The sequence below is a fragment of the Myotis myotis genome, unplaced genomic scaffold, assembly GCF_014108235.1.
Source record: "Myotis myotis isolate mMyoMyo1 unplaced genomic scaffold, mMyoMyo1.p scaffold_m19_p_1, whole genome shotgun sequence".
NCBI lineage: Eukaryota > Metazoa > Chordata > Mammalia > Chiroptera > Vespertilionidae > Myotis > Myotis myotis.
The window spans coordinates 88,223,508-88,237,664 of record NW_023416313.1 but is presented as its reverse complement, the minus strand read 5'-3'; the positions used below and the strand labels follow the sequence as shown (position 1 = coordinate 88,237,664).

The 14,157-nt window shown below is 36.3% G+C and overlaps 1 protein-coding gene across 1 annotated transcript in view; it reads left to right on the top strand.

The window, feature by feature from the left end:
* The window catches only part of ARHGEF38 (Rho guanine nucleotide exchange factor 38), a 148,792-nt gene that overhangs the window by 104,638 nt on the left and 29,997 nt on the right, over positions 1 to 14,157 (top strand). Inside the window, exons 5-6 of the mRNA XM_036311425.1 lie at positions 2,140 to 2,157; positions 11,193 to 11,392. Of these exons, the coding sequence (XP_036167318.1) occupies positions 2,140 to 2,157; positions 11,193 to 11,392 (218 nt within the window). The remainder of the gene's footprint in view (positions 1 to 2,139; positions 2,158 to 11,192; positions 11,393 to 14,157) is intronic.

Here is a 14,157-nt window from a genome sequence, read left to right as displayed (position 1 = left end):
CAGGAACTTCTCCATTCGGGGAGGAAGCTAAAAGTTCATGCAAGGCGAACTCCAAAGGAATAGCTTTCAATCTGTTTACCACACTTTGTATTTCTTAGTATTATGCTAAGGGAATGTTCCACATAAAAATTAAAAGCACTTTTGGAAATTCCTTCATTTTATTGTTATATGCCATCATGATTGAACTAATGAAAGACTAATCTGTAAGGAATAGTCACATAAAAACTTCTGTTAATTGTGACTCAAATTATAATAAACCCATGAGGATAGGAGGTGTGGCAGTAGACATATTGAGTTATTTTATCCCAACAAGGGGTAAACGATTTAACTTTCTCCTGAATTGTCCTTGGCTGGGGTTAACTTCTAGGAAACTTTTATCCTAAAAGAGAGATTTAGGAAAAAAAAGAGAGAGAGAGCAAATAAAAAGATGTAATAACGTAGGGCCATTATGTCACTACACCAACAGGGATAATATGTTGAAGATCTCTCAGGTTCCTTTTCATAAAATGTTACACTTACATTAAACATAGCATTTAACTTATGTTATGATATTTAAGTTTTATTTGAAATAAATAAAATAGGAGAACAATTTTCCATGTTGTCTCTAGGGGGGGAAAAACAATCTTTTCTTTCAACTTCAAAGTATGTGTTTTGGTTCCCAAATGATCACCTTGCTCACTTGTTTGTTTCCATAAAAAAATGGATTTTTGTTTTTATTCAACTGCACTCTCAAACTTTCTAATGTATGGTCCACAGCGCATACTGGAAAAACAAAAATTCCTCGTTAGAAAGGGAGAGAAATTGGAGGAAGAATGTGAGCTTAAAGGCAGTGAATGGGAGGGAACATTGGGCAAGGGGTAGTGGGGGTGCAATTCTTCATGGAAGTAAAAAGGTTCCTCAAAGTTACTGAGCTCAGCATAGGGATTTATCATTGAATTTTTCTCAATCACTGAATGTGAAAAGACCATCTACAGTTAAGGGATGGGTTTAAAATGTGTTCTATATCGAAAACATTTACTGTATTCCAAAAGCCTGGAAACCAGAGAGCAAGGGGATCACGTTATTAATACCGGTCATTACTTCTCTAGAGCCATGAGGCTTTTAGAGAAAAACTCTTATTCTGGAAATTTGAACAGGAATGATTCCCACTTTTTTATTGTTAATTAATTACTTTGACAAATATGTTTTGCCCTCCTGCCATGTGCCAGCCACTCTTTCAGGTCCTGGGGCTACAGCCGAGAGCAAAGCAAGCATAAATCCTTGCTTCGTTGGGAGTGGGGAGTGGAGAGAGAAAGACAGTAAACTGAAGAAGGATATGCTATATTAGAAAGTGGCAAAGCACAAGGGAGATAAATAAAGCAGAAGGTGAGGATGAAGAGTTCGGTGAGGGGGTAGGATTGGTCAGGGAAGGCTTCACTGGGAAGGAGCATTTGAGCGGAGAGCTGACTGCGATGAGGAGTGAGCTGTATCTGGAGGAAGAGCAGGCAGCGCTGCGAAGGCCTGCAGGCAGGAGCAGGTCTTCCAGCTTCAGAAAGAGCAGGAGGCCTGTATGGTTGCTGCAGATGTGAAAGGCGAGGATCAACAGGAAAGGAGGTAGAGAAGAGATGGAGGAGAGGCAGAGGACATTGCCTGGGAAGGATGTGAGCTTTACTTGAGCAAAATGGAAGCCACAAAAGCTAGCAACGCCTTGTGAAAGGTTTTGTGGAATTCCCTCATTGAAAGTTATAATGTTTTTAATCTGTATCATACTACATACAAAGATGTTACAGAATGTATGGTTTTCTGCAAGTCAATCACCTTCCCTTGTAATCTGTTTTTCTTATTATCTTTAATAGATTCTTTTTTATAATGTAAACAAAAATTGATCTTTAAATCCATTTTCAAATGATGAAAATTTACTAACTAATCTGTATCAATGGTTTTTAACCTTATACTATAAGGAGTAAAGCAAAAATAAATATACTAAAATAAAGTTTAAGTGACCTGATTATAAAACAATGAGACCAATTCTATAAAACATTCATGAAAATGACTTATTGCTTTATTTTATGTAATAAAATTAAAAAATTTTTACAATGCTTGTATATTACCTCACATATATGGATTTACATGAGTTTACTTTTTTCTCTTCTCTTACAGGAACATATACAGTCAAGAGTAAGTATTTTTATCTTAATAATAAAAATCAAATGTAAAAATCACGAGGAAAAGCTGTTAATATTTCTGAACAAATCAGACATTTTAGTTTTTACAATTATGTTTTTGCTTTTAATAAATAAATCAAGACTTTGAAGAGCACTTATTTCTAATTTGTCTGAGATGAATCTTATATATTAAATTCTTATTACATGTACTTTCCTTAACTTTTAGAAGAATCCTGGGATATAATTCACTTAAATCACATGTTTGCTGGTGCCAGGAACTCTTCAGGAACTGCTCATCACAGATATGTTTAGGAATCTTAATGTATTCAAAACTCTTTTTCCTGACTGCAACAATAGTCTTTAAAAAAAAAAATCTCAGGTTAATACCATAAGGTTTTTGAAGTTTCCATTGATTAATGGACAAAAGAAAAGACTCCTTATGCATTATAGCAAAATATTGTGTTTCTTCTCATTGGACTCTCATATGATTTATTTATAAAGAAAAAAATCATACCCACATATATAGCATGAGAATGAAATATTAAGATGAAACAGTTGGTCACCCGGACAGTGTATAAATTACCTTATAAAAACAACACACACACACACACACACGCACGCACACTTTGCAAGATGCCCATTTTTATATAAGAAAAGCACATTTAGCCTAATACTGAAAGGATGATGTTGACTGATGTTGACATACATACAAGCTCAAATTTATAGGACTTGAAAAAGCACATGCTTGGCTTAGTGTGGTCAGCAACTATGAAGGTCCTGAGTTCCTAGTCTCTCTCTCTCTCTCTCTCTCTCTCTCTCTCTCTCTCTCTCTCTCTCTCCCTGTCTGTCTGTCTGTCTGTCTGTCTGTCTCTCTCTCAATTCTACTCTGGAAACTTTACATCGATAAAATACAAAATTTACAAAGTAAAAATTGTATTAATTTAACCTGTAAATACCTGTCATTCATGCTTTGGTGCAGAACAACCATGACAAAAGACAGAATTCCAGAGTGAGTGGAAGAATTAGGCATCAGGCATCATCCAGGAGACCTTCTCAACCAGGCTGAGAAGTTAGTTTTTGACATACCAAACAAGCACCCAGGTCTCTCCCTTTATATGTTTTTTCATCAAAGGAAAAAAAACCCCTATAGTATAAACAGATATGAGTAGGTTTGTTCAATGAGTTCCCAAGTCACTTGAATTTGAAGATGTGGGTAAGAGGACAAGAGGGCTTTTTGCTTTTTGGTCCATCCACACACCAGGGCCTTCCTGGCTTCTCTGCAATGATAGTTGATGAGGATGGGGGCAGGGTAGGGAATGGTATCTCATTATGAAATCTATGCCCCTGGCATCATGGTACCTAGGAGTGGAGAGTCACCAAGCTGGATGAGTACAGCATGTAATATGCTGCAGATTCTGCTTAGATTTCTTTTCCTAAAGCTTAGATGTTTTTAAGCAAAAGACCGAGAGAGGGAGAGAGAGAGAGATAGAGAGAGAGAGAGAGAGAGAGAGAGAGAGAAATTCAGAGGAGGACAGTGGGAGATTAACTTATTTAAATACAGTTCGCCGGCATAGGCTGCTCCATACAGAAAACCTATAACAAATAGTACATTGTATTGAAACACTTGCTTAAAAAATTGCACTAGCTTCTGCGTCACCCCTGTGGTGTGGGAGTTCTCGGGCTGTGTGTGGCCCCTCTTGCCTATTCTGTACATCAAGAACTGAAAAAGAGGCAGCGTATTCACAGTGTGTGGCTGGGTGAACATCAAAGCCATGTCTGCCCTGTCTTCCTTCTTGTTTCTCTCACGGGTCAGGAGGCACACAAGCTGCAACATGAAATGGTAAAAGGCCGCGTCAAGTGCTGTGTAATTGCTCAGGCCCTTCGCAGCTGAGGCCAGGAAGGTTGCAGCCCAGAGTGCATTTAGGAGGGGTGGGTTTGTTTTAAATAATATATATAAAATTTATTTCAGAGAGAAAGGGAGAGGAAGAGAGAGATAGAAACATCAAAGATGAGAGAATCATTGATCCGCTGCCTCCTGCACGCCCCCCACTGAGGATCGAGTCAGCAACCCGGGCATGTGCCCTGACCGGGAATCAAACCGGGACCTCCTGGTTCTTAGGTCAATGCTCAACCACTGAGCCATGCCGGCAGGGCAAGGGTGGGGTTTTTTAATGGTTTAAAAAACAATCCCTTATAGAAACTGAAAATTTTCTGGATTTTTAAAATCTACATTTTTAAAAGTACCGAGAAAGGCAAAGATATTATAACTTCTAAAGCAATTACTTTGGATTACAATCTTATGCAAACATCAAAGAATCAAAGTGGCAAGAATCAAAGATTCTCCAACCAAAAAGTCACCCTCCCTAAAAAGCATCTGATACAGTCTGCTGTTCTAAAGCAAGAAAAACATGCCTCTTCTACATCTCTTCTCCAGAGACGCAGGGTTGGATTTCCATGTTTTACACTTCTCTGTATGTGTGCTCTGTCTGACCAGCTATTCCAGCCTTTGGATCTCAGGGCTTTTATTTATCTCAGCATGTTGTAAGTTATTTTCTCTTTTCTTGAGCTTTGTGTTTTTACAATTATTAAAGAAACACTGCAAAATAAAGAAAATTAAAATGAGGGCAGTAAAGACAATGGGTGGTCACATTCCAGAGTTAACTATTGTAACATTGCTACAATGTGAATTTTCTGACTTTACCGCAATATTTTTATCTACATACACACATATTAGCTAAAATAGGACACCTATGTACCATGGTATGTATTTTTGTACGTCAACTTGCTACCTCATTCATCAATACATCCCAGACATCTTTCTATGTAGTAAACATAAACCCCCATCACTTTATGACTACACAATAGTCTATCTGATGTATAGACCACAACTTAGTTTACCAAAACCTTATAGATACTTGAATTGTGTCTATCTGTCCTGTAAAGATTGATGTTCTGTGTTCATTCTTACACATGATCTCTGTACAATAATTTGATTATTTTCTTAGTTGAATTTCTAAAGGTGGGATTACTAGGCCAAACGGCATTTGATTCTTATTACCAGAGAATCTCAGAAAAGTTGAACTAATTTATATTCCCACTGCCCACATGTGAGTTGTCCATTTATCTGCTACTTGCCAGCCCTAGATATAATTAATATTTGTATCCTTGCAACACCTGGCAATGTAATAGACCAAAAATAGTAATATGTTGCTTTAATTTTCATTAATATTGATCTTTAGCATTTTCATGGATGCTAATCATTTTCATTCTCATCTAATGAATTCTTTTTATTGATTGTTCACTTTTATTGAGATGTTCATCTTTTTCTAATAGATTGATAATGGTTCTTTAATTAGTGAATGTATTAACCCCTTTTTGTCTTATGTGCTATAAATATTTTTCCAGCTTATCATTTGACTTTTAACATAGTTTATGGCTTATTCTGTTTTGTTTTTATCTGTACAGTTTTATAGAGTAAATTTTTAAAAAGATTTATCACTTCTTCTACTGTGGTTTTTGGATCTTGTGTCTTACTTAGAAACTCCAAGAATGTTTTCAAAGTGTAATCCTATGATTTCTTCAAATTATTGAAGCGTTTCATTTTTTAACATTTAAATCTTCAACCTAGCTATAAATTATTTTGATGTAAAGAATTTATTTTTATTATTTTTTCTATGTAGCTATCTAATTATTACAAAACCTGATATTGAATAGTTAATTTTTCTACTGAGCAGGAATGTCACAGTTACCATGTACATATTTCCATACAGACCTGTATATATTTCTTGATTTTTCTGCTTTGTGCTAATCATCTGTCCATGGATGTACCCATAGCAAACTGCTTTCGTTTTTGCAGCTTTATGTTTTTTTAAAAATATATATTTTATTGATTTTTTTTTTTTTTTTTTTTTTTTTTTACAGAGAGGAAGGGAGAGGGATAGAGAGTTAGAAACCTCGATGAGAGAGAAACATTGATCAGTTGCCTCCTGCACAGTCCCTACCGGGTATGTGCCTGCAACCAAAGTACATGCCTTTGACCAGAATCAAACCTAGGAACCTTGAGTCTGCAGGTCGACGCTGCCACTGAGCCATACTGGTTAGGGCGCTTTATGTTTTAATACCAGCTCTACCTTATCCAGCTCAGCGCTCTTTATTTCAGAATTTCTTGGATAGTCATGCATGTTTCTTTCTTTAAAAAATTTCTCTTTTGTTAAAATTATATGTACCATGGCTTAAAAAGTTAGAATTTAAGAAAAATAGTAGTCAACTTCCCTCCTGCTGCTAATGCTCTTCATGGGAGCACATCTTTTAGATGACTCTTTTGGAATTTATTTTCCTGACTCTGAAAACATGTTTGGTTTCACCTATTTGAGTATTAAGTATTGACTTTTCCCTGTAGAAGACTAACTTTTCTCTCTTTTCTACCCCATCTCCTACACACACACACACACACACACACACACACACACACACACACACACTCGCACATTCTTCCCACCTCTCCATTCTCCTTATGTAGTTACATTATAATTTGGAGTAGAGGACTAATCAGTGTTTGAATTATTGTATCTGAGAATATCTGAATAAGTTTCTTTTCAAAGCTAAACCTTGGAATAAATGATTACTTGTCTTTCTGTGAGTTCACTATTGTTTTTACCCCTCTTAGTTTTTTTTTCTGCTAATCATTAATGCCAAACTCACACCAGTCATATTTCAAGACACCCAAATACATTATGTATACTATTACCTTCACCTCCCTCAGGGAGCTTCTCCCAGAGCCTCTGGCCTGTTGGTTTGGACTAGTGATGCTGGGCACACTTGTCTTTCAGGAATTCCCCTCCCATCATCCCAGAAATTCTCTTTGCCTCTCTCCTGTTTTTGTAGAGGATGTCCTTCAATAGTTTCTTCTATTCATCAAAGAATGAATGTGAAGTAAAATTTTGGAAACTTTTATATCCAAAATATCTTTATTTTATCCTCACTCTTAATTTATAGTTTGAATACTAAACTATTGAATTCTAAACAATAGAAAATTCCAAGTTGAATATCATTCATCTTTAAATTTTAATGGTAATTTCTCATTGTTTTCTAGTTTTCGGTGTTGTTATAAGAAATCAGAAGCTTTTTTGGATTCCTAATCATTTGTTTATACCTGTTTGTTTATATGTTTCTCTGAAGGATTGTGGGATCTTCTCTTTGTCCCCAAAAGCCTGAAGTTTCATGAATTCCAAGGTGTGAGTCCATTTCATCCATTGTTCTGGATACTCAGTGAGGACTTTCAACCTGCTATCTCATGTCCTTTCCTCAAGTTACTTCACTGATTATTTCCTCCCCATATGAGCTCTACTCTCTTTTCCTGGCCCTCTTATTATTTTGATATTGGCCCTCCTAAAACAGTCCTCTAATTTTCTGTATTTTTCTTTTATTCTCAACCCCTTTGTGTTTTTGTTCTTCTATCTGGAAAGTTCCTGAATATTTTTTTCCAACAATGTGAGTTTTTATTTCTGCTATTATCTTTTAATTTCCAACAGGTCTTTCTTAATCCTCCAGATGATCCCCTTTATTTGTATGGCATCCTAAAAAAAGGTTGTTTCTTAAACAGATTTTCAACTAGTCCCTTCTTATCCTAATCCCCATCTCCCTCTCTATCTACTACCATAGGTTCTCAGGAACTCTAATTAATGAACTTTTGGAAGAATAATTAAATTATTACCTATCCAAATATCTGGTTCTCTGGTCTGCTATATCAATTTATCATTCATTCATCTTCTTTACATCTTCTAAAATGTATTGATAGTTCTGTATTTTCACAACTATTTTTAATTTATGGCAAATGTTATTTGCTTGTTATTAGTAGCAATATACAGTTTCCTCTGAAATTGACTTAATATGTTTTAAAGGGAGAATACTGTACATTGAAAAAAATCAATCCTAATGTAGTTGGTTTGTGGCTACTGTAAATTAAATATTAAATTTTGGATACTTATGGTCATAAAATAGAGGAAATTCAAACTAATATGATCAATAGTTAGATGATTATTTTTCCTTTCTCTCATTTTCTCCCTCTAATTAAGAAATATCGGTGTGCCTCAGTGTTGTTTCCCATCATAGTTTTTACATTGTTTAAATCTCATTTTTATTTTCATTGTGGAACTATTTTCTTGTATTTGATGTGAAGCTCTTTATAGCAAAACTGGATGTTGCTAAAAGAAAGCAAAGCCAGCTGTGTTTACTTGATTTTGTAAAGTCCCAATAATAATTTCTAATGAGATTAGTGTAGCTATTTATGGTACCAAATACTTGCCAAAGTATTTATGATACGAGGGAGAAAGATGAAACAGAATTACAAATTAGTAACCACCTTAGTTTTCAGCTCAATATATCGGAGGAATTATTACATGCAGCTATTTTCTGGGGAGAGGTATGTGGTAATTGGCTGCTTGACTGAGCTGGGTGGTGTCACACATAGGATGCACTGCCTCAAAGTTATCAGAACTTAATTTTATTGGGGAGGGTTTAGATGGGTGAGCTTTGTGGCACTGAATGCCTGGAGTGTCATTATCTTAACACATTGTCTATTTTCTTAACCTCATTGCTTGTCTGTGTGATGCGGGTATCAGAACATCATTGCTCATCACTTGGGCAACTGTCCAAAGTGCAAGTCTGAGGACAAAAGAGGGCTCTTGTTTTCGAGAGAGCCTTTTTAATATTTGCATTTGTGATGCTTTTAAGAGAAACAATAATCATTTATCATTGTTATTATTGTCATTGGAAACATAAAAGGGAGACAATAGAACATTGATGCCAAAGAGTGATGGGAAAAGAAGTAGTGATAAGATCTGGACACAACCAAAGGGCCTACTTTGGTTTTTTTGACAGATCTTAATAAAGAAGGAAGGGAAGCTCAAAGAAACAAGGGCATGCTTTAATATATTTGGGGATTTTAAAAATAAAAAAAATATATATAACAATGGACCACACTGATAAACTATCTTATTAAAACTGAGTTTTCTTATTGAATTGTTGACTATATTTATATTTTGATGGTATTTCAGTGATTTTTAGCAGGTTAAATAAACTAATATTTGGTGATGGTTGAAAAGCTCAGAAGAAATTCTGATCATATTTATATAGATATATGGTTTTTTTTTCTAGTTAACACCTTCTATATTTCTGACTTGTTCTTACTTAAGGGAATTGTAAGTCTATTAAGTCTCTAAATTGTTGTATTGTTAAAGCATCTTTGCTTAAGAAATGTGAGAAAATGTGTACTTCATATGCAAAGGTTCAGCTACTGATACAGCATCAGTTAGAAAATATGATTTTACTTATTAATTATTTATATTTTCTTCCATCTGCTTCACCTACTTCTCTTGGAAACCAATAAGATCTCTCTCCCTCTCCCCCTCATTTCTTTTTTGCTACCCCATATCCTTACCTCATATCCTTAATAGATTTGGTGCTAATGGGTAGAAAGAACAAGATAAGTCATGTAAAGCAATGCTTTACTCCCTTGAAAAGCTTTTTTACTTTGGTCTTCCTGGAAAAAAAAAAAAAAAAAGCTACTTTTTGGTCTGCTTCAGTTTTTGTTTCTATCATGGTATCATCATTTGCTCAGTATGTGAACAACATTCCTCAGTTATTAGGACCACTGGAAATTTTGGGAGGGAAAATAAGTTCAATGTAAAATAAAAGCACATTACAAAAATCTGAGAAATCTGTCACTCAGTCTACAAATATTCATTGAGAGAACACTATATATCATGCTGGAGATACATGGTGACAGAGAAACTGAGCACAAACTACCAAATAGAGAAAGAAGATGGAAGATTTGATAGTGACTAGTGTGTGTGTGTGTGGGGGGGGTGTGAGCGCACTCACATGTATGCACATACACATGACAATCAAAGTTCCTTTGTTTCTCATTATTCAAATGAAGAGTTCGATTAGATGGTATCTAAGGTGACTTCAGATCTTTTCTTAACATGCAACTTTTCTAATTTTGTTCAGTGTTTTTTTAGATTTTTTCATTATTCCAAACATGTGGCCTGTTGTCTATCCATATTAGTACTTAAAAATAATAATTGAAGAATGGAAAATCCCCCTATCAGTACTTGAAAACAGTGTCTGTATTCTCTACTAAATAAAAACAAAAAGGAAGGCAAGCAAATATCTCTGTCCACCAGAAGGGACTCAAAGGACGACTTTCATCCATGTTTCATTTACAATGCTTTATACTTGCCTCTTTGCACAGAGGTTTTTAGAAACTGCTACATTCTGGCTGAAAAAAATGATGACGGTGGCTTGGACAATGACATGACCAAGCTTGTAGGCAGGCATGAGGGTTCACTTTTGTGTAGCCATTTGAAGACTTGCTGGCTAAGAACAATTCCACACAGCACGTCATTGTAGGACCGCAATGATTAGTGATAGTGATGCTATTAACAGTATTTGGAGAACTATTGCATTTCTTATAAATCTCCTTTGGGGACTGATAGAAGCTCTGACCCAATATAAAGGCAACTTCTCAATTTGGTAGAAGGGAGAAGACCGTGCTTTCTTTTGACTATAGTTGGCAAGTCATCTGTTTAGATTTTTAAATAATAAGTTTATTTTCCTTACTAATAATCAAAAAAATACCATTGGTAAAAGAATTTTTTTTCTTGGTTGTCATGGAAAAATGCATTCTGACATTGTTTCTTACCACTATTATCATAAAGCCTGTTATTAACAAAAACCTGTAAATGGGACATGGATGGAAATGATGTTTTGAATCCTTTTTGATGGAAAGATATACTCAGGTTTTGTTTTGTTATGTGGGCGTTTTTGCGTTTTTTTTGTGTGTGGTTTTTTTTTAGGTTTTTGTTTGGTAGCAGGATCTTTCAGTCACCCACTGTTCTTGCTTTCACTTAGAAACTGTACATAGTCAAATGGACGGCGTGGGGAGGAAAAACAGTTTCAGGATTAAACATTACAAAAATCACAAACCTTAAAATGAGATAATAAAACGAATGTTCACAACACTGACATTATTTATCTCTATTGTAGAGGCAAACCGAACCTAACTAACATGAGCTCCTTGTTGATCAAACCAATCCAGCGTGTGACGAAATACCCCCTATTACTGTGCGAACTTCGCAATTCTACCCCTCCCTCTCACCCAGACTTCAGGGCCCTGGAGGACGCCTGTGCTGCTGTGAAAGACATCAATGTAAACATCAATGAACTGAAAAGACGGAAAGATTTAGGTAAGAAGACACACGATGAATCGGGTGCTCTCCACGACGGGCGTGCTCTGTTTCTGTTTCTGAGAATCAGCATGTCTGAGCCGTTAGAGCAGCTGTAGTGATCATGAAGAAAGTGTGGCTTTGCCCTGCCAGCTGGGTTCAGGAGAAGATTATAAGGCACAAAAATGACCATTAAAAAAAAAAATCAGCCCAGCAGGTGTGGCTCAGTAGTTGAGCGTCGACCTATGAACCATGAGGTCCCTGGTTTGATTCCTGGTCAGAGCACATGCCTGAGTTGCAGGCTTGATCCCCAGTTGGGGGTGTGCAGGGAGCAGCCAATCAATGATTCTCTCTCACCATTGATGTTTCTATCTTTCTCTCACTTCCTCTCTGAAATCAATTAAAACGTATTTTTAAAAAATCCAACAGCCCTGTACTTAACCTCTTGTGACCATTGCATGCCTGGTGACATGCTGTGGGCTGAAGACACCCAGAGCCTCTAGCCCTGCCGTCTCTGGCAGTGTGTGTGGTGAGGAGACATGGCAAGGCTGGGTAGCTGGAGCAGTGAGAAGCTAGGGCCAACAATCGGTGGTGAAAGGTGCAGATCCAGGCGAGGGGGCCCAGCTAACACTTCAGCTCACCTGGTTCTGGCACACAAAGAAGGGAGATTTGGAGGGCAATAATGGTTCCACTGAAGGGAGCAAGTGTATTTCGTTCTCAAATCAACAAAGTATTGTTAATTCTTTGTTAGCTGAGATGTAAAATTGGTGTCTAACCTAGAATGTAGATTTCAAAACAGGAGGCACAACTACACGGGCCTGTAGGAGTGCATTGGGATAGACCGTGGGTCCTCTCTCAGTGGGATTTGTTCCCTTAAGCTTTTGGCCTTTTTTTTTTTTTTTTTTTTTTTTTTTTTTTTTGGCTTTGTACTTTTAAATCAAATCTTACTTCAATATTAAAATAATGGTAGGACTTCTGGGCCAACTAATCCAACCACTTCATTTATTTTTATTATTTTATTTTCTAATTTTTTAATTCAAAAAGTGGTATGTATTTTTATTAATAATTCAAAATGTGGCATGTATTTGTAATAAATTAATTTATTTGTATTAATAAATTTAAAAAGTGGGCCCTAGCTGGTTTGGCTTAGTGGATAGAGTGTCAGCCTGTGGACTGAAGGGTCCCATGTTCGATTCCAGTCAAGGGCACATGCCCAGGTTGTGGGCTCGATCCCCCCGGTGGGGGATGTGCAGGAGGCAGCCGATCAATGATTCTCTCTCATCATTGATGTTTCCATCTCTCTCTCCCTCTCCCTTCCTCTCTGGAATCAATAAAAATATATTTTTTTAAAAAGTGTTATTTGTATTAATAAATGATAAAGAAGGGCACAGAGTAAAAAGTGAAAGTTGCAAAGAAAAAGACACCATAAACACAATGAAAAGACAGCCCATAGACACAGGATTACTATCTAGAATATGTAATTATTGATATTAAATCAATAATAAAATATAATAAAAAGTTAATAATAAAAATAAGCATTTTACAGAAAGACCAATAAAGTTTTTTGTGTGTATTTTTTGTGTTAGTGCTAATCCTCACCCAAGGATATTTTTTCTATTGATTTTTAGATAGATTGGAAGGGAGGGTGGGAGGGGGGAGAGAGAGAGAAACATCGATGTGAGAGAGATACATCCCTCTCACATGTATCTCTCTCGCATCGATTAGTTTCCTCCCACACAAGCCCCCCACCAGACAGGGGATCGAACCTGCAACTCAGGTATGTGTCCTTGACCTGTAATTGAATCTGTGACCTTTCAGTGTTGCAAGCTGACACTTCAACCAGTGAGCAACACCGGCCAGGGCAGAAAGACCAATACATTTTTAAATGCTAAGCTTCACCAATAATCAGGGAAATGCAAATTAAAATCATGACATATCATTCCCAGCCTGTACTATTGGCAAAAAGATTTTTAATGGATAATGTTAAGTGCTGAGTTTCAGTCTGCAGGTGAGAATGTAAATTGGAATCACCCCTTTGGAGGACAATTTGATGATTTCTAGTGAAGTTGAAGAGTCACAGACCCAAGACCCAGAAAATCAATGTTTATATGTTTGAGAAACTCCTGCCTATAAGTAACGAGCATTGTTCATAACAGCAAATAAATAAAAAAGAGAAGAAAACGGCTTACACATTCATTCAGATCATGGATAAACTGTGTAATACACTGTGATATCATGAGAACATAACAATTATAAAAATTAACTGGGGTATATTCATCAATTGGATAAATAAAAAATGCTATTTTTAAAAATAAAGTATCAAGTGACAGAAGAATATATGCAATTTGGTACCATTTTAATAAAGATTGACATTCAAAAGAATATTATGAATTGTATGACTAAAAACACACAATAAAGGCATAAAAATGGATACAGATATAATAAACCCATTATCTTTTTAAAATATATTTTTATTGATTTCAGAGAGAAAGGGGAAGAGAGAGAGAGAGAGAATGAGAGAAACATCAATGATGAGAGAGAATCACTGATCTGCTGCCTTCTGCCCCAATGGGGATCGAGCCCGCAACCTGGGCATGTGCCCTTGACCAGAATTGAACCCGGGACCCTTCAGTCCACAAGCCAACGCTCTATCCACAGAGCCAAACCAGCTAGGGCAATAAAGCCATTCTTAAAGATCACAATTCCTGCAGGGATGAAAGATGGGGCTCAGAGAAACTTCACCTGTTATGTAATTTCTTTTTTAATTAAAAGATTGGAAACAAGGC